Source organism: Coccomyxa subellipsoidea (genome assembly GCF_000258705.1).
Source record: "Coccomyxa subellipsoidea C-169, whole genome shotgun sequence".
NCBI lineage: Eukaryota > Viridiplantae > Chlorophyta > Trebouxiophyceae > Coccomyxaceae > Coccomyxa > Coccomyxa subellipsoidea.
Genome location: NW_005178031.1, coordinates 834,356 through 857,875, shown reverse-complemented (window position 1 = coordinate 857,875; position 23,520 = coordinate 834,356). Strand labels below are relative to the sequence as shown.

General features: G+C 52.4%; 1 protein-coding gene across 1 annotated transcript; it reads right to left on the bottom strand.

The window, feature by feature from the left end:
- Positions 1–2,157: 2,157 nt before the first annotated feature.
- Positions 2,158–23,316, bottom strand: COCSUDRAFT_56676 (hypothetical protein; the record flags this gene model as incomplete). The annotated part of the gene is made up of 71 exons (XM_005645947.1): positions 2,158–2,181; positions 2,379–2,464; positions 2,714–2,872; positions 3,140–3,217; positions 3,442–3,504; positions 3,938–4,045; positions 4,650–4,712; positions 4,870–4,914; positions 5,159–5,203; positions 5,346–5,408; positions 5,526–5,588; positions 5,869–5,913; positions 6,132–6,194; positions 6,386–6,448; positions 6,607–6,669; positions 6,906–7,013; positions 7,214–7,276; positions 7,442–7,504; positions 7,645–7,707; positions 7,935–8,060; positions 8,255–8,299; positions 8,687–8,731; positions 8,857–8,919; positions 9,295–9,438; positions 9,569–9,649; positions 9,858–9,938; positions 10,098–10,286; positions 10,431–10,619; positions 10,806–10,994; positions 11,138–11,281; positions 11,404–11,511; positions 11,665–11,772; positions 11,882–11,989; positions 12,079–12,186; positions 12,313–12,420; positions 12,534–12,641; positions 12,761–12,823; positions 12,953–13,033; positions 13,189–13,269; positions 13,400–13,480; positions 13,662–13,742; positions 13,863–13,943; positions 14,063–14,143; positions 14,275–14,391; positions 14,530–14,673; positions 14,854–14,961; positions 15,104–15,211; positions 15,335–15,442; positions 15,575–15,682; positions 15,837–15,944; positions 16,073–16,180; positions 16,331–16,393; positions 16,518–16,598; positions 16,711–16,791; positions 16,996–17,076; positions 17,194–17,274; positions 17,429–17,509; positions 17,659–17,739; positions 17,902–18,009; positions 18,182–18,370; positions 18,483–18,590; positions 18,698–18,805; positions 18,927–19,070; positions 19,211–19,291; positions 19,398–19,478; positions 19,623–19,856; positions 20,232–20,541; positions 21,056–21,279; positions 21,686–21,794; positions 22,241–22,428; positions 22,569–23,316. The coding sequence occupies 71 exons, from the start codon at positions 23,314–23,316 to the stop codon at positions 2,158–2,160; spliced, it is 7,911 nt and encodes a 2,636-aa protein (XP_005646004.1).
- Between the last annotated feature and the right edge of the window lie 204 nt (positions 23,317–23,520).

Genomic DNA, 23,520 nt, shown 5'->3' with positions numbered 1-23,520 from the left:
AAGTTTCGAGATCGTCGCTCTGAGTCTCCTTGGCCTATGTGGATATTGGAACAACTAGCTTCAGTGCGATTGTCTGAAAGCTTACACTCGCATGCAGCTGCATCGTGAAGTGTACACTCCAAGTTGAACACAACATGTACGTGATGATCATAATAATAATAATAATCTTTATGAGTGGCGAACCCAGAGCCCAGAGGGCCATAGGGCATACACAGGTCCGTCTGCAGCCGGAACCCGGGGCCGATATGCACAGGCTTGCAGCCTTGTCTACTCGCAAATGCACCCTTGCAGCCTACAGGTCTACACCCCCTTCTTACACGAATGCTGAGGGGCCATCCCTAGCAAACCGCTTCGGGACGGGTTTCAACAGCGATGATGCATACAATGGAGAATAATCTCAAATAACACCACCGTGTGACGCTGCGAGCAGTGCAGCACACTAACTTAGAAAGCAGTGCAATACTACTGTCACGGTGAGGGTCTGCCATGCATGCAGCACGCAAGGCACCCGAAAAAATGGCAGTGCCTTCAGCTGCTGCCAAGTCAGAGAATTCCATACAATAGCGCCCTGCCACTTAGGCCTGTACTGCACTCAGCGGCATGCCCCTATTGTGTACTACCTCTAGAGCTACACTGACGCAACGTGCACATGGGATGCGTTTGTAGACCTATGTAGTACCTCATGAAAAAAACCCCAGCCTCATCAGAATGGATGCAACCCCAAATCAAAAGATCTAGATACATGGCCTGGCATGTCTGCGCATGCCGGCAAGTGCCCAAACAGATGGGCAGACCAGCGGATAGCAAACAGATAATCGTACCAAGTTTTTGGATTGAGCCATGTGGCAGGAGGTAAGACAAACTACCCCACCCTGAGAAGAGCCCGTTCTAAAAATACCCACAGCAACAAGTGCATGCTCCTTCCTTGGTGAAGAAACCCCCCGAGAAAAGGCAAAATTTTAGTGCAAGTTCGCTCCGAATCATGCCCATGAAAATTTGCACGAGGAACAAGAAGAATGTTAGTTGCCAACCCTCGGAGCAGCTCCCCCCAAATCATTGTGCCTTGAGCCTGCCAACTTTGAGAGAGCCTCAGAGAAATTGAAGCCATCCCTTTGCTACTTGATGCACAGGCTCGCCAGATTTGATCTCTGAGAAATCCCATGTCATATTCTGGCCTCTACCTTGGACTCTGACACTCCGTTGTTGAAACCTTGAACCTTACGCTGCATTTATCACTTCGATTTGCTGGGATCTTAAAGACACCCATTCAATGACCATAGACAACCCGAAAAGAATTGCAATAAACATGCCCAATTCGTCGCGCGCAATTCCAAATTTGCTCTGAAGTGCTGGTGCCTTGTTCTGAATAATACGGCCTTTCTCCCCTGTCAAAAAGAATTCCCCTAGAGCCAGCCTGACAGTCAGACGGCTTTTCCCGCCTCACCTGATCCACATGCAGATATAACAATGCCCTGCGCACTGTCTGCGACTAGGCTAAAAGAAAGATTCCCGCCCCATATGTGGCAGCACCCCATCTAAAGCTATATCCCTAGCCTCCTTCCTTCCATCTTTGAAAGTGTTCAAATTTTGTGGCGGGGTTGTGTGCTGCAAAAAAATTCTGAAAACCCCTTTCTCCTTCCTAGCAGATACTGCATGTGGATCAGGCGAAGCAGAAGCTGCCTCAGGTACTGACTTTCTTGGCTAAGGAGAGCCTTGCGAAACAATTAGCACCCGCCAGAGCTCACAGCCCAAATTCTGGCATCGGCGGTGGCTGCTCTCATGCTATGGAGCATTCACGGATTGCAAATGCTTGACCAGCCACGCAATAGTGGTGACTCGGGCGGCAATGCTGGCCTGCGACTTGTCTTTTGGGTTGGGACGGTGCGATTTGACCAAATAATGCAGATCTGGCGCGCCGGGCGCCCGATGCCGGGCAGCCGCAGTTGCGCGAATACTGAGGCCCAGATCTGAAGGGGTGGAACCTGCTCCAGCAGACAAGCACAGCTATTAAGACTTGTAGATATCAAGCCATCCATCTGACTGGTGTCAAGGCACGGTCCAGGCATGCAGAGGCAATCAAATTCAAGAGATGCTGGCGTAGCAAAGTCTATGACGGCAAAGTGGCCGGAGTGGGCTCACTTAAGCAGTGCGGTGTGTTCATCCTGCGCCGCCCGTGACTCCCTGCAGAGTGCAGATAACAAGCTAAGATGATCTGCTTTTGTACAGAAGAACAGTACCAATCCCCCACGCACCAGAAATGCCGCAAGCCAAAGATAAAATGCCTCCTGCTGGGTGTCGGAGCTTGCAACTGTGGCTGTGTGGTCTTGCACGCTACTGCTGCGGGCATGAACAGAGCACGACTAAGGGAGGTGAGTCACCTGCGCGCCGGTTGGGCCGGTCGGTCCCGTGGCGCCCGTCGCGGCAAAGCCTGTGCCGCCCGTGCCGCCTGTTCCGCCCGTGAAACCTGCCCAACACAGTATCATTACTTGTAACATCTTTGTCATCCATTCCACGTGAATAATCTGATCACCAGCCTCGGGCAAACACCTCAAGCCATGAGGGCTGGACAGGTGCAATTCCAGTGAATTTCAGAGCTGCGAGATCAGGGGCAATGAACAACCCACATCTGATGCATGTGCACAGTCAGCCTGTCCTATATCTGAGGATAGTGACTCATCAATGTGCCTGTCAGTTTTTCATGGTCGAGACTGACCTGTAGGGCCAGTGGGACCGGTGGGGCCAGTGACGCCGGTGGCTCCTGTGATACCAGGGCCAGTGGAACCAGTGCCGCCAGAGAAGCCGGTGGGTCCACTGGTGCCGGTTGTTCCAGTGACTCCTGTTGATCCGGTAGCTCCACTCGTGCCCACGGCCCCTGAGCAGAGCAGCGTTACTTTCCTTAGTGAGCCAACGATTGCATGTTTCACCTATTCCTTATTGTCATTGCATGCGCTTGCTTGCGACAGAAGCCTTGTCACCATGTCAAAGACACCCAGACAACACAACTCCTCTTCTCAATATACCTACATGCCCCAATCATGGCACAGTTGTAAGAGTGTCAGTGGTCAACAGATGGAATCAGTCGCCTCACTGAACGCAACAGGAGGGCGTCAGGACACATATTACTAAGCGCATGACTAACCTGTTGACCCGCTCGGCCCGGTCCCCCCGGTTGGGCCGGTGTTTCCTGTGACGCCAGTCGCTCCGGTGGCCGCAGCACCTTCACAGGCAAATGACACAATCTCAGAACGATGAATTGACATCACATTTGTTTCCTTTGTGATTTTATATGAGAATGCAATGTCAGTACAATGCTGTTTGGTGCAAAATGTTTTGTGTGTACACGGGTGCGTCCATTGGCATTTTGGATGCTATCATGCCGCTGCCAAAACTGTGCGGATATTATCAAGGCAGCAGAATTAACGGTCAGAAGAGGATGAACACCTGTGGCGCCGGTGAAGCCGGAGCCACCAGTAGCGCCAGAGAAACCCGTAAAGCCGGTGCCACCTGGACGATACAAACAATGCAACCCTCTCAGAACTTAATTTGCACTGAAAAATGCTAATTGAGGAGCTAGGCTGCTTTAGGATAAGGAGATAGCATGCATGCAAATTCCATGTGAATCACAACACTGCTGGGCTAAGATCAAGGGAGTCACCAGTTGTGCCGGTGAAGCCGGTGGCTCCAGTAGCCCCACTCCCACCAGTTGTGCCAGATCCACCTGTCATGTATTAAATGGAGGTCACAAATGAACTTGAAACAAATCCAAAATCTTTACAGGAGCTGGCAATCTAATATTGAGCGTCCTGCAGATGCCACAACCTGCAAAGCCTCAACATGCCCTGAAATGGAGTTTGTTAATAGTACAGAAATCCGCAGACATGCTACAAAGTTGTGATTAACTGTGCCTTTTCCACAGCCTGCAAGGATGGGGCATCACCTGTGGTGCCGGTGAAGCCTGTGGCTCCTGAGAAGCCAGTGCCTCCAGTGGCGCCAGTGGATCCAGTACCTCCGGTTGAGCCAGTGCCGCCTGTTGCTCCAGAGAAGCCTGCATGGACAGAATGAAAGGTTTTCGGCACGCAACCTGTGGTCTTTCCATGACCCCTACTCAATTATATATACACAGGCTGGCCGCAGGCAGGCTTATACATATTATGGGTGGCGCAAACAGCCACATTTCCTTAGGGGAAGTAATGATAAACGGTAAAATTGACAGTTAGTAAGCAAAGTTAGTCAAAAAATGGCCTTTTTCGCCCCTGTGGGGCTGTCAAAACAGCCACCAAGGCATAATTCGCCAGTTCCTTAATCGAAACGCTGATGCAGAGGAGAGGACATTCAGCGCTGGACTGGCATGCCTCAAGCATCCACCATGCTCGGGCTCCTTGTATATAAAGTATTCGATCAGAGTCTCACCTGTGGGTCCTGTCGCCCCTGCGCTTCCTGTGTTACCCGTTCCTCCAGTGCCGCCAGTGCTTCCTGGTCATTAATAAGGAATGTCATTACGCTCACCCCTGAAAAAGGCATGCATGCATGCACATGAAAAACTCAACAGAGAATCTGCGCCAGCATGCATGCAAAGTACCTTTTGTTCTACATAGAAAGAGATTGGCAACATAGCCGAGTTGCCTAATGAGTCATTGCATGGTGCTCACCTGTGGAGCCTGTCGCGCCAGAGCCGCCACTGAAACCAGTGGCTCCTGTTGTGCCAGTTGCGCCTGCACAATACACAATTCTCCGTTTAGCATTGCCAAGCAGTGTCTGTTGGTAGTCCATATCAAATATTACGGCAGCAGGGCAGCTTGTGTTTCTTGGGACACAAGGAGCTTGCTGCAGCCAGATGATGTGTGAGCGGGAGTGCAAGAAGCAGCTCACCTGAGAATCCAGTGGAGCCAGTTGCGCCGCTGCCCCCAGTAGAGCCTAACAGACATCCAAACAGCACTCAGCAAATGGTTTTGGAAGGGATAGAAGATTGAGGTGTAATTCGATTTCCTGGTGGGTCCTCTTGCACAAATAAATCCACAAGTGCATCAGAAAAGTGCCCATGGACACGCAAGTACACTCAAAGGAAGGTCCTCTCATGAGAGCAGTCAGGTTGCAAAGAACTGAGATGCCAAAGGCAGGAAACAGAGCAGGAACGTTGGATGTCACAAGCGCAGCTCACCAGTGAAGCCAGTGGCCCCAGACGCTCCAGTGAGGCCAGTGGCACCTGACGGCACAACAACAAAAATGACTCAGTACATATGCACACCTGCTGCATGCCAAATGCAAGTCCTTCTCTCATATGTATATGACATATTTTCAAGATGATCGCTTGCAACGTGCAAACTTTGCAGACATAGAAAGTGTACCTGTTGTTCCGCTGTTTCCAGTGGCTCCTGTTGCCCCTGTGAAGCCCTGGAGTCCAGAAGAGCCTGCAAACCACATCCGGCTGACATTCACGGCTTTGCCAGAGGACTTGGTGAAGCAATGACAGGATCAACGATACACGCCAGACAACAGGAAGACTAGAGATATGGGTTCGTGCACACCTGTGGAGCCAGTAGAGCCAGTGATGCCACTGCTGCCTGTGGTTCCTGTGCTGCCGGTGGCGCCTGCACAGCGAGACGAAGCCAATTAGTTTATCCTGGTTGCCCAACTCATGCAGAATCATGGCGTATCACACTAGCTGCGCATGATTCTCTGCTCTCATCTTGGGCATGCTACCAATTGCATTGAGTGTCATGAGACAGCCACGGAAGAGAACAAGGTCACTGGTGCAAGACTTGCCCCATCAACTTGGTGTTTGAGGGCAAGCTTTCTCCTCCAGCCACAAGCCCATTTGCATGCATGCATAACATCGCAATAAAAAAAGCAAGCATCTGTGATACGCACCTGTGGTTCCAGTCGATCCAGTCCCGCCAGTCTGCCCAGTGAAGCCTGCACACAAAAGCCATTTCGTCTAAATGTTCGAACCAGATCCACACGACTCAAAGCTGACAGCCTATCTCGGTTGCCTGTTCAAGGCCTCAGAATTGGCCCATATGCGTACAGAACCTAAGTAAATCATGGTGGCAGGAACCCATGAAAACTTAAGTGTCTCGGTGCGGCCTGCAGTGGGCGCAGGCAGCAATAGTGGAGTGGTCTGCACAGCGTACCTGTTGCACCAGTGCCACCTGTCGATCCGGTGAAGCCGCTTGCTCCAGTGTTCCCCGTGGATCCTGCAGGACACCGGAACACAGCATATCAAGTCACTCGACCCAGATAGATACCTGCTTTGATGCTTGACACCGCTGGATGTGCTGTGCAAATGCAATGGCTGCTCTTCTCCAACAGATGGGTCTGGCAGGTGCACTGGACAGAGTGCATGCAATTTACACTGAGGTATCATGCACAACAAATAACAGCTCACCGCTGGCTCCAGTGCCTCCAGTGCCGCCTGTCCCCCCAGTGGTGCCGGTGGAGCCAGTGGCGCCTGCAGCAGAAATGGGAACGGCCAAAGTAAGTTCATAGCGTTTACTAAATGCGCAGAAGGCATGTTTACTGCTTGGAAGAAGCTTGCATGCATAGATCAGGTGCCGGATGGGTGCTGATGGCTTTGCTGAAAAAGAAATCGATAGGAAAATCATGTACCTGTGAAGCCTGTGCCACCAGTGCCTCCTGTTGCGCCGGTGCCTCCAGTGAAGCCGGTGGAGCCTGACAGGGCACACATCATTTTGTCAGGATCCAGCAACTTGTGCTTCTGAGAATGACTCATAGGGGATGACTATCAAGTGTGAATGGCAATACGGTAGCTGCCTTGTATATAGCTGTACCCTGGAGGTGATGTGACTCAAGCTTTGGAGTCAGAGACGCAGGCAGAGCTGTCCTAGTGAGGGAAAGATACCACTTCAAATTGGAGGAAGATGCAGCGCATGATTTGTGTTACTGACCTGTGGTTCCAATTGCTCCGGTGAAGCCGGTGGCTCCAATGAATCCTCTGGAGCCAGTGGCACCAGTGACTCCTGTGTCTCCACTGCTGCCGGTGAATCCAGTTGCACCTGCTCAGCATCACCGAGACATTGGTCATCGAGTGCATTGTCGGGTGTTCTGCAAAGGTATTTTGCATGTCAAAAATGCAGGCCAAACTCAACAAAACAAGCGTTGAAGGCACCTATGCCCGCCAATTCGAAGTGTGTGACTTGTTTTATTTTGCTTTCAGATTTATTTAAAATTCCAGGGTCCAAAAAGAGGGATGTACCAGTGATGCCAGTGACGCCAGAAGGACCGCTGAAGCCGGTAGCTCCAGTGGCGCCAGAGAAGCCTGCACAAGACACAAGATTAATCTCAGAGCAAAGATGCATCAGTCATGCTATCAGCTTGCCTTTGCCTGCTGTTGAAACAGATTATACATCTGTTGTGACAAGGGCAAATACAGCCCCAAGGGCATCACAATCGCAGTCCAGTTGTGCCGATGCAAGAGTCAAACCTGTAGCTCCAGTGATACCCGTGTCTCCTGTGAAGCCAGTGGCTCCAGTGGATCCCAAGGCCCCTGCACCACAAACACAAGAATCAGCACGCAGCAACAAATTCCCACTGGAATTCCAATTCCGACATGTGTGCTGAATTGAAGCAAGCCTGCGCACAGCTTTGCAATATAGTGTGCTTGATCATCATGACAAGTGGAGGCACCTGTCCCGCCGGTGACCCCTGTGATGCCAGTGCCTCCCGTGCTGCCTGTGTCGCCAGTAGCCCCTGGACGAAAGTGAGAAATGCGTCGTTTCAGTTCTCATGTAAATCACAGAGCAGCAGGCATGAGAATGAGGGATGGCTGCAGGCAAGCCTGCTCTCTTGCAGATCTAGCTACACCACATGAATTTGCATCTGAGAGTCTTCCTGGACGATCTTCATCCATGCAACTGGATACGAGCTCTGACTTTGACACGGGTGAAGCACAGTCAGCAGGAGTATGAGCAGAACACCTGTTCCACCAGTGGTGCCAGTGAAGCCAGTCCCTCCTGTGGAGCCAGTGGCGCCGGTGTTTCCAGTGAGGCCGGTGGCACCCGTGCCACCAGTGAAGCCTGTTGCTCCCGACCCCCCAGTGGCACCTGCAACACGAGAGACAAGGCTTCAGATTGTATATTGTCTGCCCCAACATTACTGCATTGACAATAAAATGTCGCTCTTCTTTCCTCCAATGTCCACAGGAAGTCCGGTCATGAGGCTTGACACACAGGCAGCCGGGCAAAGCCGGGTCATTCATAAAACAGGAGTTGACTTTTGAATGAAGCATTTGTCACACCTGTTGCGCCAGATGATCCTGTGCCTCCCGTCGATCCAGTGAAACCTGCACGAGCAAGCACACCAAAGCGCCATCACATCACTTTCAACGCCTATGATTTTTGGTTGAGATTCTGACAGCTGCACCGCATGATCACGCCAGGTCAGGAAGCTTCCTTTATGACTCTGCATTGCTCATAGACTAGTCCCACTTGGTCATTGCAGCCACACTGCATGAGAGTTGCAGGTCAGATCATGCCTGTAAATCCAGTGAAGCCGGTTCCCCCAGTGGCTCCAGTTTGACCCGTAGACCCAGTGAAGCCTGCACGCAAAAGGGAATGCCTCATTGCATTGAAGACTCTCTTCGAGGCTTTATGAATGTTATTTCTGTTGCACCCCCTCTGAGAACAAGCATAGAACACGTGTAGCTGTGAATGCTTTGTTCATTAATTACCTGTGGCTCCTGTGGTGCCTGTGCCCCCCGTTGAGCCAGTGAATCCTGCAGGCCACAATCAAACACTAAACCTTGCAAATTCATGCATGCAGATTTGCAGAAGTGGGAGTTTTAAAAGGCCATAGTGTGCAAAGGCCAGCAGCCGCTGTGGAAAGTTTGAAGGAAAGCACCTGTTGCGCCGGAGAAGCCAGTGTCTCCAGTGAATCCAGTGAAGCCCGTGGAGCCAGTGAAGCCTGTACACACAGCCCATCATCATCAGTATTGCAGCTGATATGCATGCAGGCCAGGAGAATTGTGCTTCTGCAGCATATCAAGAAGCTTAAAAATTCATGGTGGTCATGCCTGTGTAGCCAGTGCCGCCTGTAGCTCCGGTGTTGCCAGTGACTCCAGTGAAGCCAGTCGAGCCAGTTGTGCCGGTGTAGCCAGTAATGCCGGTCGGCCCAGATACTCCAGTTGCACCAGTGAAGCCTGCAGATGCACACACCATCAGCAAGAGTCGCTGTGCTCATTGCTGTGCACGAATCAACTGTGTTGGTGCTTCAGCGGATTCTGATCTGCAAAAAAATCTGGCAGATCAGTTGTGCTGAGAGCAGGAAGGCAGCTGTTACCTGTGGCGCCGGTGAAGCCTGTGCCTCCAGTGCTGCCAGTGAAGCCTGAAGCGCCAGTGGCGCCTGTGTTTCCAGTGAAGCCCGTTGCCCCAGTGAACCCAGTAAAGCCAGTGAAGCCGGTAGCTCCAGTGAAGCCGGTGAATCCTGTGCACACCAAAAGACCTTCATCAAACACCGTTCTGGAAAGTGAGGAATCACTGATACATAGGGACACTGCACAGATTGACTCTAGACATTGCCTCTGATAGAAATGCCAGACATCCAAAGCACGCACCTGTGGCGCCGGTGAAGCCAGTGTTGCCAGTGAAGCCGCTTGCTCCAGTGAGACCGGTGGCTCCAGTGTCTCCGGTGAAACCTGTGACAGAACAAGTCAGCACGAAGGAAACGAATATCCAATGACACTTGCAGAATCTCACTGCTGGTGTTCAAGACAGGATGCAATGTGCTGGTCTGAGGTGAGCCTGGTGTGGATCTGAACTCCACAGCAACTCTATATAATTCCACAGTGATGTAGAAATTCAGATTCTGAAGTTTCTTTCAATACCAGGATGGAATATGCTCACCTGTTGCACCGGTGAAGCCAGTGCTTCCAGTGAAGCCCGTGCTCCCAGTGACTCCAGTGGCTCCCGTGGCACCGGAGAAACCTGTCCAGTGGACAAAGCTTCACTCAGAAACTTACCAAGCATACGAGAAGCTTACCAAGCATACCGCCAAAAATGTCTACTTGTGTGTGCCCTCCTTGATATTTTAGGACTTCAAACAATTTCTGTCACCCACTCACTGCAAGGGACACTATGAAGCACCTGTTGCGCCGGTGTCTCCGGTGAAGCCAGTGACGCCAGTGAAGCCGGTGGCTCCCGTGCTTCCAGTAAACCCGGTGTATCCTGTTCCACCAGTGAACCCAGTGACTCCAGTCGACCCAGTGAAGCCAGTTGCCCCGGTGAAGCCAGTGTCTCCAGTGAATCCAGTAAAGCCTGTTGCTCCAGAGAAGCCTGAATGCATAAACAGGCAGTTAGTCACTCTGGCTCAAACAGTGTGGTGCATTAATGCTTCTTCACTTATGCCTGGGAGAAGACCAGAGAAGAAGCTGTATCATGAGTGCTTAAGAGGGTGCAGGCAGAGAGTGAATTTATCACCTGTTGCGCCAGTAGAGCCTGTGTAGCCAGTGCTTCCAGTTATACCAGTGTCTCCGGTTGTGCCAGTAAAGCCTGTGAAGCCGGTGGCGCCAGTGTAACCTGTTGCGCCTGTACCACCTGTGAAACCGGTGTTTCCAGTGAAGCCAGTGTTTCCAGTGAACCCAGTGTCGCCAGTTGCTCCAGTGGAACCTGCAGTGCATGCCAAAGAACCTGAATTCTGCCAAAGGTGTGCAATCCTCTAGTTTAGTGTCTTGCACGAATTCACTGTTGCCAGAGGTATGCATGCGTTCCCCTTTGTATTGCATAGCGACCTGGGCTCAAGAAATGGACTGTTCAATGCGAAAAAGGGAAGACTGCGTTCAAGGGAGGAGTTACCAGTGGCGCCAGTAAAACCAGTGCTGCCAGTAAAGCCAGTGCTTCCAGTGAAGCCCGTGGACCCAGTGAAGCCTGTAGCTCCAGTGACGCCCGTGAAGCCAGTTGCCCCCGTAAAGCCAGTACTGCCACTTGTACCGGTGGAGCCCGTAGCGCCCGTAAATCCGGTGAGTCCCGTAGCACCGGTGAAGCCTGATAAACACAAGCAGACACTTAGCAACTTGTTGCATGCTCAGGAGATGTTTCTCAGCCATTGGTCCAGAGGAGACTTCTGTATAGGGACTTCTTTTTCACAGAAGGATAAAAATTTGGAAATCTTCGTTCAGAAAACTTACCTGTAGCGCCTGTGCTGCCAGTGAACCCAGTGGCGCCGGTGAAGCCGGTGTTCCCGGTAAAACCAGTAAATCCGGTGTCTCCAGTGAATCCGGTGAAGCCTGTGGCTCCGGTGTAGCCAGTTGCTCCAGTGAAGCCAGTAAAACCTGCAAGAATACAGAGATTTATGCATGCCACCATCTCATTTCCGGGTGCCAGCAGCAATAGACTTTCAAGAGTTGCTGCGAGAGAAGAAGATATTTAACATGCAAGAGGACTTTTGGCGCACCAGTGGCGCCGGTGAAGCCAGTAGAGCCAGTATATCCAGTTGCTCCAGTGGTGCCGGTGAAACCAGAGTCTCCAGTAAAACCGGTAGCGCCAGTGAAACCGCTGTATCCTGCACAAGCATGCCACCACAGTAAACCTCCGCCATGCAGACTCCAGTGGAAAAGAGTGTGCCCATCAAGCGATACAACATTCTTCCAAAGGATATAAACCAACACATGTAGACTACGTGAAATCCTGCATTCAAGGATGGAGAGCATTGCACCTGTGGCACCGGTGCCTCCAGTGCTGCCGGTAAAGCCTGTTGCTCCACTGAAGCCGGTGGCTCCAGTGTCTCCGGTGAAACCCGTGGCACCGGTGAATCCAGTGAACCCTGCACAGAAGTGCTTGACATCATCTACAGCTGCTGAAGCGTCCCTGTCTGGTGAGAGGAAGGGCAAGTCTGCCGAAGTTGACATGCAGCTTCTTTAGGTCTATCCCACCTGTAGCTCCAGAGAAGCCAGTAGCACCAGAGAATCCAGTGCTGCCAGTGAACCCAGTAGAGCCAGTGGCACCAGTGAAGCCTGTGTCTCCGGTGAAGCCAGTGAACCCTGCATCACCAGTTGTAGTCTTCAGCATCCCCATTTAGCAGAAAGGCGCAACCAAGCAACAAGTAAAGGAATGTGGGCTAGGACATAACCGGTAGTGCCAGTGAATCCTGTAGCTCCGGTGAAGCCAGTGTTCCCAGTAGCGCCAGTAAAGCCGGTTGCTCCGGTAAAACCGGTGTCCCCAGTGAACCCAGTGAATCCTGCAACGCACCACTCATGCACTCAGTGGGACAACAGCGAGCCCAGAAAAGATAGATCTACCATGTTAGAGGCTTCAATAATCACACACTGTGCTCATCGCTTGATAAGCTGGCCAAACAGCGCACCAGTAGAACCGGTGAAGCCAGTGTCTCCAGTGAAACCGGTAAAACCGGTGGCACCGGTGAAGCCAATAGCACCGGTGAAGCCCGTGCTTCCAGTGAAGCCGGTGAAGCCTGCAATAGAATCCCCAATGGATGGTTCTCAGCATCCTGCTACTGCAGCACAGATCAGTAGACTGCTCTTGAGATTTTTGTGCATATGAAAGCTTCATGATGGATGCACACACCTGTGCCTCCAGTGAATCCGGTGGCTCCCGTGAAGCCAGTGGCACCAGTGGAACCGGTAAAGCCAGTGTCTCCGGTAAAACCAGTGAATCCGGTAGTTCCAGTGAAACCTGCTCACACACAATGATTGGTTGTTGCCAGTACTCTCCAAATGGATCTTCACAGCAGAGTGAGAGAACATCTTGTATACAAGATCCCTGTGCAAGGACACCAGCTGCCATTTCCGTACCAGTGCTGCCGGTGAAGCCAGTGGCGCCAGTGATCCCAGTGTCTCCGGTGAAGCCAGTGAATCCTGCATTCCATGACAAAGAACCCTCAGAGACGGATGCAACTCAGCATGAAAGAAGCGTGTGGCTAAATTGCATGCATGCAGGCTTGGAATAGGTTGCACGCATGAGAGTGAGTGGCCAATCAAAGTCACCTGTGGCGCCAGTAAAGCCAGTGGTGCCAGTGTAGCCAGTACCTCCGGTGAAACCGGTAAAGCCAGTGGCACCGGTGAAACCTGTTCGGACATCAAATGGCTTGTAAGCAGCTGTCACGGACACCTGTTGATACTGTCATAATCTGCAATGCAACTGCTGTGTACTCAGCATAAAGGAACATCCTGCCTTTGCAATCGGCAAACCAGGCTTCATTGATATCGAAATTAGACCAGACCTGTGAATCCGGTTGCGCCAGTGAATCCGGTAGACCCAGTGGCACCAGTGAAGCCAGTGTCTCCCGTGAAGCCGGTGAAGCCTGCGCAGGATCATATATTTGATGAGACAGCATCAAATCTGTCAAGCAAGTTTTCTTGTGTTTCAGTACCTCATATCGAGCGCTGAGAGACTCCGTTTGCATGCTAGCAGGGGCGGTGGAAAATATCAACCTGTAGCGCCAGTGAAACCGGTGTCTCCAGTGAAGCCGGTGGCTCCAGTGAAGCCAGTGATACCCGTGGCTCCGGTGGATCCTGCATCATGAGCATACTCTCAAATTTGTGCTTTTGTATTAAATTTGTATTAATATGGTACCTAGATAACTTTGTAGGCAAAATGGGGCAAGCTCTGATTGGTGATTCGCAAAGACTGCTGTAGTTCGTTATGTGAAAGGGTGAAAGTGCACAAGGCTAAGGCAACAATGAAGACATTTACCTGTGTTACCGGTGAAGCCGGTACTTCCAGTGAATCCGGTCCCTCCAGTGATCCCAGTGTCTCCTGTGAAGCCAGTGAAACCTGCACCGTGCCAAAAAAAGGGTCAATATTCAGGATTACCCTCGATGCATGCATTCTGTGCAACAATATACTGGATTTAAACCTTAGTGATATCATGCATAGGTGCAGGCAGTGTGTCACCTGTAGCGCCGGTGAAACCTGTGGTTCCAGTGAAGCCAGTAGCTCCAGTAAAGCCAGTGTCTCCCGTGAAGCCAGTGAATCCTGTCACAGCGCACATCAGCATGCTCTCATTGAAATGTGCATCTTTCTTTTGACTTGCCTGAGAAATCACGCTCAGAATGCCTGCAATGAGCAATGTAAAACTCAGTCAAATAGCTTACCGGTTGTTCCAGTGAAGCCAGTGTCTCCGGTAAAGCCAGTGGCTCCAGTGATTCCGGTGTCACCCGTGAAGCCAGTGAATCCTGAACATCACAGTTCAATCTCAGGCCCTGGATGCTAACATAGGCTCAAGACACCAACCAAAACATGCATAGGCATGGTGCAGCTGGAATTTAAAAGCACAATGAAGTCAGCTGAGAAAGGATAAACACACCTGTGCTGCCGGTAGCTCCAGTGAAGCCCGTGGCCCCAGTGAATCCAGTAAAGCCGGTAAAACCGGTGGCTCCAGTGAAGCCTGTGAAACCGGTGGCTCCTGTCGTGCCAGTGAATCCTGCATGCATGCCCATGAGTCAGCATGCATCCATATATTTGTCAGCTTGACCAGCTTTTGCAGCTGCACATATATAGTAAAGCAATTTGAACACGAAATTGAATATATCTTCGTGCATAGGCAGTCAGGAGAAGTCACCCGTGAAGCCGGTGAAGCCGGTGGCGCCGGTAAAGCCGGTGGTCCCAGTGAAACCAGTGCTTCCGGTGAAGCCCGTTGCTCCAGTAAAGCCGGTGAAGCCAGTAGCTCCCGTGAATCCGGTGTCTCCAGTGGAACCAGTGAACCCTGAAGAATGACACAAACAATTCTGAGCCTAGCCCATTGTATGTACTGTGGTGTGATATGCACAGAAGTTTGATGTCGAAGGAGCAGTGGAGACAGTAAATTTGTCACTCAGTATTGTAATAAAAGCTAAAGAAGCCTGTTCTATTTGCATGCAATTCATATCCCCTGCACAAGACTCACCTGTTGCTCCAGTGAAGCCAGTGACGCCGGTGAAGCCGGTGTCCCCGGTATTCCCAGTGAAGCCAGTGTCTCCAGTGAAGCCGGTGAAGCCAGTGGTTCCAGTGTAACCTAGAGTCATTCAACAGCACCCACCATGTTGCCTTGTGATGAAACGTGCTGTATACAGGTCATCACAAGTGCTTGATTTGATAGACAGATCGGCGTTTTGTCAATTGCCGCAAAGCAACAAGGGAAAGGTGAAGTGATATACCTGTGGCTCCAGTGAAGCCCGTGGCACCAGTTGATCCAGTTGAGCCTGTGTTTCCAGTGAATCCGGTGTAGCCAGTTGCTCCAGTGAAACCAGTGGCTCCCGTGATACCTGAAGGTAAGACAAGACACGATTTAGGAAACTGCAGTTGCTGCTGCAGTTGTTCTCAAAAAAGCAATGAAAGATTCAAGACTCTGTATTTCAAGTCTGCTAGAATGAGGGGCAAATTTTTACCTGTGTCTCCCGTGATCCCGGTGGCTCCAGTGAAGCCAGTAAATCCTGTTGCTCCGGTGAAGCCGGTGTCTCCAGTAAACCCAGTGAATCCAGTGAACCCGGTGAACCCTGCACATCATGCATCACTAAGACTCTCCTGCTGTGCATGCACAAGTCTTTGATGCACAACATTGGTACATCTGCTGGTGCCACAATGTTAGATTCCTTGTTTAAGAATTTCTATCTGTATAAAGCTCATACCTGTGTCTCCGGTGAAACCTGTTGCACCAGTGAAGCCAGTGGCTCCGGTGAAGCCAGTGAAACCGGTGTCTCCAGTGAACCCGGTGGCGCCAGTGAAGCCGGTGAAGCCTGCAAGGCAAGCAAAGAGAATTGTGCACTTGATTAATCGGATTGCATCTCTTCATATGCTCAAACACCCCTCTGGTTCTGTACGCAATCTGTATGCAAAGAGACTCGAGCTGTGATTACATTGGTGGAATCTCATGCCGGAGTTTGACTGTACCTGTGGCACCCGTGTTTCCAGTGTCTCCAGTGAAGCCAGTAGCTCCAGTGAAGCCGGTAAATCCAGTGAACCCAGTGAAGCCTGTGTCTCCAGTAAAGCCAGTGAAGCCTGCATGCAGAATCACATTGACTTCACATACATGCATCTTTGCAGACTTGATCCAAGCGTCCTCATAATAATCTCCAATGTAGACTTCTGCTGTTGCCAATGCAATTGGCAAATTGCACTCTTATCACCTGTGGTGCCTGTGAAGCCGCTGTCTCCGGTGAGGCCAGTAGCGCCGGTGAAACCAGTGGTACCAGTGAAGCCAGTGGCTCCAGTGAATCCCGTGAAGCCAGTGAAGCCTGCGCAGCAGTAGGATATCCTCAGCATGACTTCCATAAATACCACTTTCCTGTCTTTGAACAATGCACAAGCGCAGGATCATGGAATGCACAGCATGCATTGCCAGCCAAGAATAAAATGAAAGTATGTAGCTGGCAGGAATTCAGCACCTGTGGCCCCGGAAATCCCGGTGTCTCCAGTGAAACCAGTAGCTCCAGTGAAGCCGGTGAAGCCTGCAACGTGCAGCATATTGTATAAATGCATATGCGCAAAGCATCTGTCCTTGTGTGCAAGATGCAAAGAGAATCTGCACAATAGGCTTGAGAAATACAACAAATCAAGAAAAGTGCAATGCACCTGTGGCCCCAGTGAAGCCGGTGTCGCCAGTGAACCCAGAGACTCCGGTGAAGCCAGTGTCTCCAGTGAAACCGGTGGAACCTGAATGACAGATCATGTGCTTCAAACACCGCTCACTTTGTATAGATGCTGCATATTGCGCAAGGCATCTCCCACTGTAAGGAAGCACTTCAAACTGTGAGATTGCAGCTACCTGTGAACCCTGTGGCTCCAGTAAAGCCAGTGAAGCCGGTGGCTCCAGTAAATCCCGTGTCGCCGGTGAAGCCAGTGAATCCTGCGCACATAAAATCTTACACACCGCATGCAGCTGCAATGTGACCTCTTGAAGGATCCGCCAGATTTGCGCAGCTCTGAAATTCCCACGATGTCATGTTTACAGGGCTTCCAAAGCTTTCAGGTGCACTTCTCTCGGTTTGATTTCAGCAGGCGGCTCACTTACTATTCATGTTCACCAATGGAGATATGATTTTATGATTACCTGTGAAGCCGGTCGCGCCAGTGAACCCAGTATTTCCAGTGAAACCGGTGAATCCAGTGTCTCCGGTGAATCCGGTGGCGCCTGCATTCAAGCAAGGAGCTCAAACAGGCATGGCAAGAAATATGAAATGAAGAAGTCAGCTAAGGTCACAAAAGCCTGGACGTCTGTTCCTGACTGCTGGAGCGTAGCTCTTTGCACCTGTGAAACCGGTGAAGCCTGTGGCTCCAGTGAATCCGGGGAACCCAGTAAACCCAGTGTCTCCTGTGAAGCCGGTAAAACCTGCACAAATTAAAAAGGATATTAGGGGCCATTTCGTAGGTGTTGGGTTTGCTACAGGTATCTTCTTGCATGCCCGCATATTTGCATGCATGCCATTTTTGCTGAAACACTATCAGGACTCATCCATTGCTGCCTAACTGGACATATAGCCCACCTGTGCCTCCAGTGAAGCCAGTGAAACCTGAAAAGCCGGTTGCTCCAGTGAACCCTGTGTCTCCTGAGTACCCAGTGGCACCTGTTGCACACAATCACTCCATTCTGAGGCTCATCGTTCTCAGTTGTGCCTATGGATGAGTGTTGCATGCTTCTGAGAAATAGCCATAATCATAGGTATTATGTGTCTTGATAAAGCTAGTCATGTTCTGCGGTACGCAAGGCACTCACCAGTGAAGCCAGTGACTCCTGTTGCTCCAGTGAAGCCGGTGTCTCCAGTGAAGCCAGTGAAACCGGTAGCACCCGCGAAGCCTGCATTCAAAGAGAATGATCTTGTGCTGCGCGTGTCCAACAATATGAAGGCATACAACGATGGGCAGTGCCTTCCAAAGACACTCATGCTGATGTAGAGGATTCATGATCTGGCTTCACATACTTCAAGATGTGCTGTCCTGGTATACTTGCCTGTGAAACCAGTGTCGCCAGTGAAACCGGTACTTCCAGAGAAGCCTGTGGCGCCAGTGAAGCCGGTATCTCCAGTGTTTCCAGTGAAGCCAGTGTCTCCAGTGAACCCGGTGAATCCTGCAATTCACCACCCTTTAATCTCTGAGGGTTCCATATACAATGTACTCAGCATGCATGTGAAGGCGCAATCCCTTGATCTAGGCAGGAACAAGAAAATGAGACGTGCCAGTGTCCCCTGTGAAGCCTGTGGCCCCGGTGAAGCCAGTGTCTCCAGTGAATCCAGTAGCACCGGTGAAGCCAGTGTCTCCAGTGAAGCCTGTGAAACCGGTATCTCCAGTAAAGCCAGTGAAACCTGTGTCTCCAGTGTTGCCAGTAGCACCGGTGAACCCAGTGAAGCCGGTGAAACCCGTGTCTCCAGTAAAACCGGTGAATCCTGTGCTCCCAGTAAAGCCGGTAAAACCGGTGTCCCCGGTGAATCCTGCAGCCACACAATCACCGTCTGCAAGGTGTGTTAGGGAGCAGAGATACATCAGGCAATGCTAGGCAGCATGTCAAATCAACTGCTTATATCTGCCAAATGATTAATGAACCTGTGGCGCCAGTGAAACCAGTGTCTCCTGTAAAACCGGTGTCCCCAGTGAAACCGGTGAACCCAGTGTTTCCAGTAAAGCCCGTGAAGCCGGTGTCTCCAGTGTTCCCTGCATTGTGTCAACATCAGATGAGTCAGCCATGCAAGCCCCTAGTACATCTGACATGAGGAGTTGGCAAGCCAAGGTAAGGGCATGCAAGAAGTTATGATGGGTACCTGTGAATCCAGTGTCGCCAGTGGCACCAGTAAATCCGGTAAAACCAGTGTCTCCGGTGAATCCGGTGTCGCCGGTATTGCCTGTGGTTCCAGTAAAGCCAGTGGTACCTGCAATACAGCACGCAAAATTTGAGAAGCAGCAGATGACTCAGCATGTCATGCACCCTGATCAAGAACAATATGCTCTTTGACAAGACCAGCAATCTTTGACAAGAAAGCAGGCCTTCACCGGTGTCTCCAGTGAAACCAGTTGCTCCAGTGAAGCCGGTGTCCCCAGTGTTGCCAGTGAATCCGGTGTCGCCAGTAAAACCAGTGTCTCCCGTGAAACCTGTGGCGCCGGTGAATCCAGTGTCCCCAGTGTTGCCAGTGAACCCTGCGAACATTTGCCATGGGTCACATGTTGCGTTCAAAGCCCCGCATCTACACACTCACCAGCAAACTGCAGGCACACTCAAATGCTTGCTGCAGTGCTGCCAACACTTGCGCTTGCTATTGCATGCATGGAAAGTAAACCTGTGTCTCCTGTGAAGCCGGTGAACCCTGTGTCTCCTGTGGTTCCGGTGAATCCAGTGTCTCCGGTGAACCCAGTAAATCCTGCAGATGGGCACGCAGTCTTCACCCCAACACTAAGCAATGCAGAGCACATGTAACACGCATTGAGGAAGGCATAACCAACGACTTGACCAGGCTGCAAGCCCACCTGTATCTCCAGTGAATCCAGTAAACCCAGTGTCGCCAGTGAAGCCCGTGAATCCGGTGTCTCCAGTAAATCCAGTGAAGCCTGCACACCACAGGACTCCTCATGCCCCGCTCTGGCTTGCATGCAAGAGCTTGCATGAAGACGTTTTTTCACATCCACACATGTTTCTGTATTCCGTAAGTTCCTCTATATATTCTGTTGTTGTTTTGAATCCGAGTGACTCACCGGTGGGGCCAGTAAAACCGGTGAACCCTGTGAATCCTGTGAAGCCCGTAAAACCTGTGACGCCATAGGCCGTACTACCCGTAAATCCGGTGGCGCCAATTGCGATACCCGTGGGGCCCGTAGGTCCAAATCCGGTGGGGCCCGTAGGACCCGTAATGTACACCTGCTGTCCCAGAAAGATGGGCAGGCAGGTGTCCTCGTCCATCACTGGCGGCCCGTAGAGCGGCGGGCACGCTGCAACACACACCGATATGAGAAACTGTCATGAGCTGGCGGCACAAGTTCCTTATCTGCAGCACAAGCTGCTTGGCCCCTCGCATTTCACTGCACCAGAGGTGTTTTTAGAAGGCAGGTGAGGCCTTCACATTATTTGTGAGCGCCTGAGCTGCCCAGGACAACCAGACCATCATGCGCTTATAATGAAGCATGAATGAAAGCGGTACTCTGGGATGCAGGTTGTTTCTGAAACCTCTTGGCCAGCCAAAGACACGAAAGCCATCTCCAGAAAAGCATTTCCAGAGGGTCCAATTACTGCTGTAACCGTGCTTTTCATGCATCCTGATGACATATGTTGTTGGCGATTGGGCGGTGAATGAGCGGGCGACTCACCGCACTTGCCGTCCACGAGCTCGAACGGCGCGTTGCAGAACTTGCAGACGCCGGGGAAGAGGCAGGCGGCGCAGTGCGGCGTCGACTGGGGGTTGCACTCGCAGCGGCCGAGGCCCGTAACAGGGTCCTTAACAAAGTTGTAGGCCCGCCCGTACTGCCGCCGCTTGCCGAAATCTGCGCATGCCTTCAGGTTGGCCTTGGTGCCTCCCAGGGGGTTGCCGCAAGATCCCGGCACGATGCAGAAAGCGCAGCCTGGGCCGGCCGTCGTCGGGTCGCAGATGCACTTGCCCACTGCGTCCAGTTTGTAGCCCTGCGCAGCAGTAATAGTGCTTCTTCCCTTGATATCCGCTGGCTTGCTCTGACTTCCAATGCCTCGTCCCTAGCGGCTGCTTTGGCCTTGCATTTCTCTGCCATGTCAGCGTTCTCTGCCATGCCACATCAGCACGGATGCATGCATGCCAGGGAGGGCCTTGCAACCGCACGGACTCCGGCGGGAATCCATCTGGAAATTGCAGTTTTTCTGCCTCCATGCTTCAATGTGTCATTTGTGGATTGCACGCAGCAGCATCCAAAGAGCTCGCAGGCAGGGCCGAGATTGCTAGCAACAGGATTGCCCATCCGCTTTAAGCAATGGACTTGCTCTGTGCAGCGGAGGGTCGGAGGAGGATTGGCCATACAGGCTTGGCCTTGTAAACATCACTAAATGGGCCTACTGATCCTGTTGTGGGTCCTGGCAGGAGACATTGTCAGATCAAAGGTGAGAAAAACAAAGTGAGTGTCTGAGGAGCTTGCGATCAGGGCTGAAAGTAAGAGGGCGGGCGCACATCAGAGCAGACGGCGCAGGTGGCAGGGGAGGAGCAGCGGAGGCAGAAAGGGATGTTGGCCTGGCAGGTCCGCGACGGGCCGACCAGATGCAGCAGGGAGTTGACCCGGTCGGCCAGTGCAGCGTTCTGCTGACTGATGGCCAAAATAAGCTTCTCCAGCTGCGCGACAGCAAAGGGGATGCAGGAGGAGCCGTCGCTTGACACAAACGTGCCTGGCGGGCACGCTGCGAGGGCAGGCCACTTCTGTGATTAGTCATCTGCTAGAAACGATAGATTAATAATCCGCCAGTAATTACATCCTGCAATCTAGTGGCCACCAGCTCGACCTCCAGGTGGGGCAATCTGTTGCATGGCGTTCAAAGCAGGGGATGCTTGAAGACAATCCTGGCACGTTCCTCTTATGATGACATCTTTCGGGGGAAAAAACCTCGTGCCAAGTACAGTAAGAGTATTCACTTCATGCAGGAATTCTTTGGAATCTTGTGCTTGGCAATCGAGCAACACTGTCCTTGTCAGTGCAAGGACACAAAGGTCACGTCCATATTTTGATGGCAAGCAGAGGGATGCAGGGTTCACCGGGTTCCAGGAGGCAAAATATCTAGACAAAGGGAGAGTGAGGGGTGGGCGCACCGCAGGAGATGTCTATTAGCGTGAAAGGCGCCGTGCAGAAGAGGCATCGGTCAAAATTGGGCGAGCAGAAGCCGCAGTGGGTGAATTTCTGCATGCACTCCTCCCTCTTCTGCACATTAGCATGCAGGCAAAAGCCTGTCAGAATTGCCACCTTCCCGATTCCTCCAGAATTCTCACGAAATTTAGATTAATTTGCCACTCTTGATCTATCACCATGTCCTGCTGAGGTTCAGAAGGAATGCTCATGTTGGCAAAGGTGAGGCCTTTGGACTCCCTGCAGATTGTTTTGCCTCAGGCAGTGCCTGAAGCGACGCATGTTTAGAGTCCTTTCAAAGCTGCGAGAGTCAATACAACAGGCCACATTTATGGCACACACAAATTTGGGTGAACCATGCAGGGCAGGGGGCTTCCTTGCATGGAGGCAATCAGAATTGTATACAATATCATCAGGATCCAGAGGACTACATGCATTTTTCTGAACATGAGACCCTTGTACAAGTTGCATCCTTGACTACACTGCGCAGTAAAAAGTCCTGCCCCAGGGGCTGCACGCACCTGCGGCGAGACGACATTGGCAACGCCGGCTAAGGCCGGTGTGAGGAAGTCATTGAGGCTGCTCCTGGCGCGCTCCTGAGACTGGCGCCACCAGTCGCCAATTTGTGCGACTGCTGGGGCTAGCGCCTCCGACGCGCTTCCCGGCCGCAGGGGCGCCAACACCGGCGCAAACTGCTCCGTTGTGTCCTCTGTATTCCCACACCAACATTAAGGGTGAGGCCTCCTTTTGGCGCAGCATGCATGCATGCTGATGGCTTGGCGTGTGTTGCTGTGTCTTGCTTTACACTGGCGTGGGATTGCACGGCAATTGGGGTAAATAGCCACTCACCGATGCCCTGGGTGAGAGCCTGCCTGGCGGCTGCGGCGGTGGCGACCGTGGCGTTCGCGATCGGCGTGACGGCCGCCGCGAGGCCATCACGCAGCGTGCTCATATCCTGCGCCGCCTGCACTCCAGCCCCAGTCACCGCGTCATCCGCGAGCCCCACCGCCCCGCTTGCCCCGTTCACAACAGCCGCCCCCCCGTCCTGGAACGCGGACCCCAGCGCGCTGCTCCACATCAGGCCGGCCGTCGAGTCCCCGGCAGCCCCTGCAAGTTCGGCCACCCGGGCGGCGCTCCGCGCCACCCGGGAGGCGTAGGCCTCCCCGTCCGGCGCGGCCTGCTGCTGCACTATGGCGGCCTGCGCGTCCGTTGAGGCAAGTGTGGCCGATGTCGGCCGCGGCGGCGTGACGGCCGTCACCGGCACGCGCGTGACGCCCTTGCGGATGCTTGCCAGCGCGGTGGCTGCGAGAGTCTGGTCGGCTGGCGGCGCTGCCGCGCCGCTACCGCCCCTGCCGCCATCATCGGAGTTGGCCGCAAAGCTGAGCGAGGGCGGCTGCGCGGGCCACGCGCCGTCATTGGCAGCCGGGCCGTCCCCAAGGTGCCAGCGGCTGGAGAAGTGCGAGATTGGGATGGCGATGCCGGCATCTGGCGCCCGCGAGGTGTTGGCATTTTGCAGCCACCATCGCGTGAGCACGTCCGGTGATTGCACAACTGCGGTGCAGGCCACGATGTCATGTAGGACACGAGGTTCCAGCATGAGAAGCAGATAAGCCTTACTATAACTGCAGGTGCTCACCCTGCTGGGCAGATGCAAGTGAGAGGCAGCTGATGAGGACGAGAAGGAAGGCCGGCGTTTCCCTCCGTATTCCCTTTGTAGTGCTTCTAGCCATTTCACATGGCTCATACTTTGCCCCAAGGCATGAATGGCAGCACCACACCTCCTGGAGGACAAAGCCTTTTT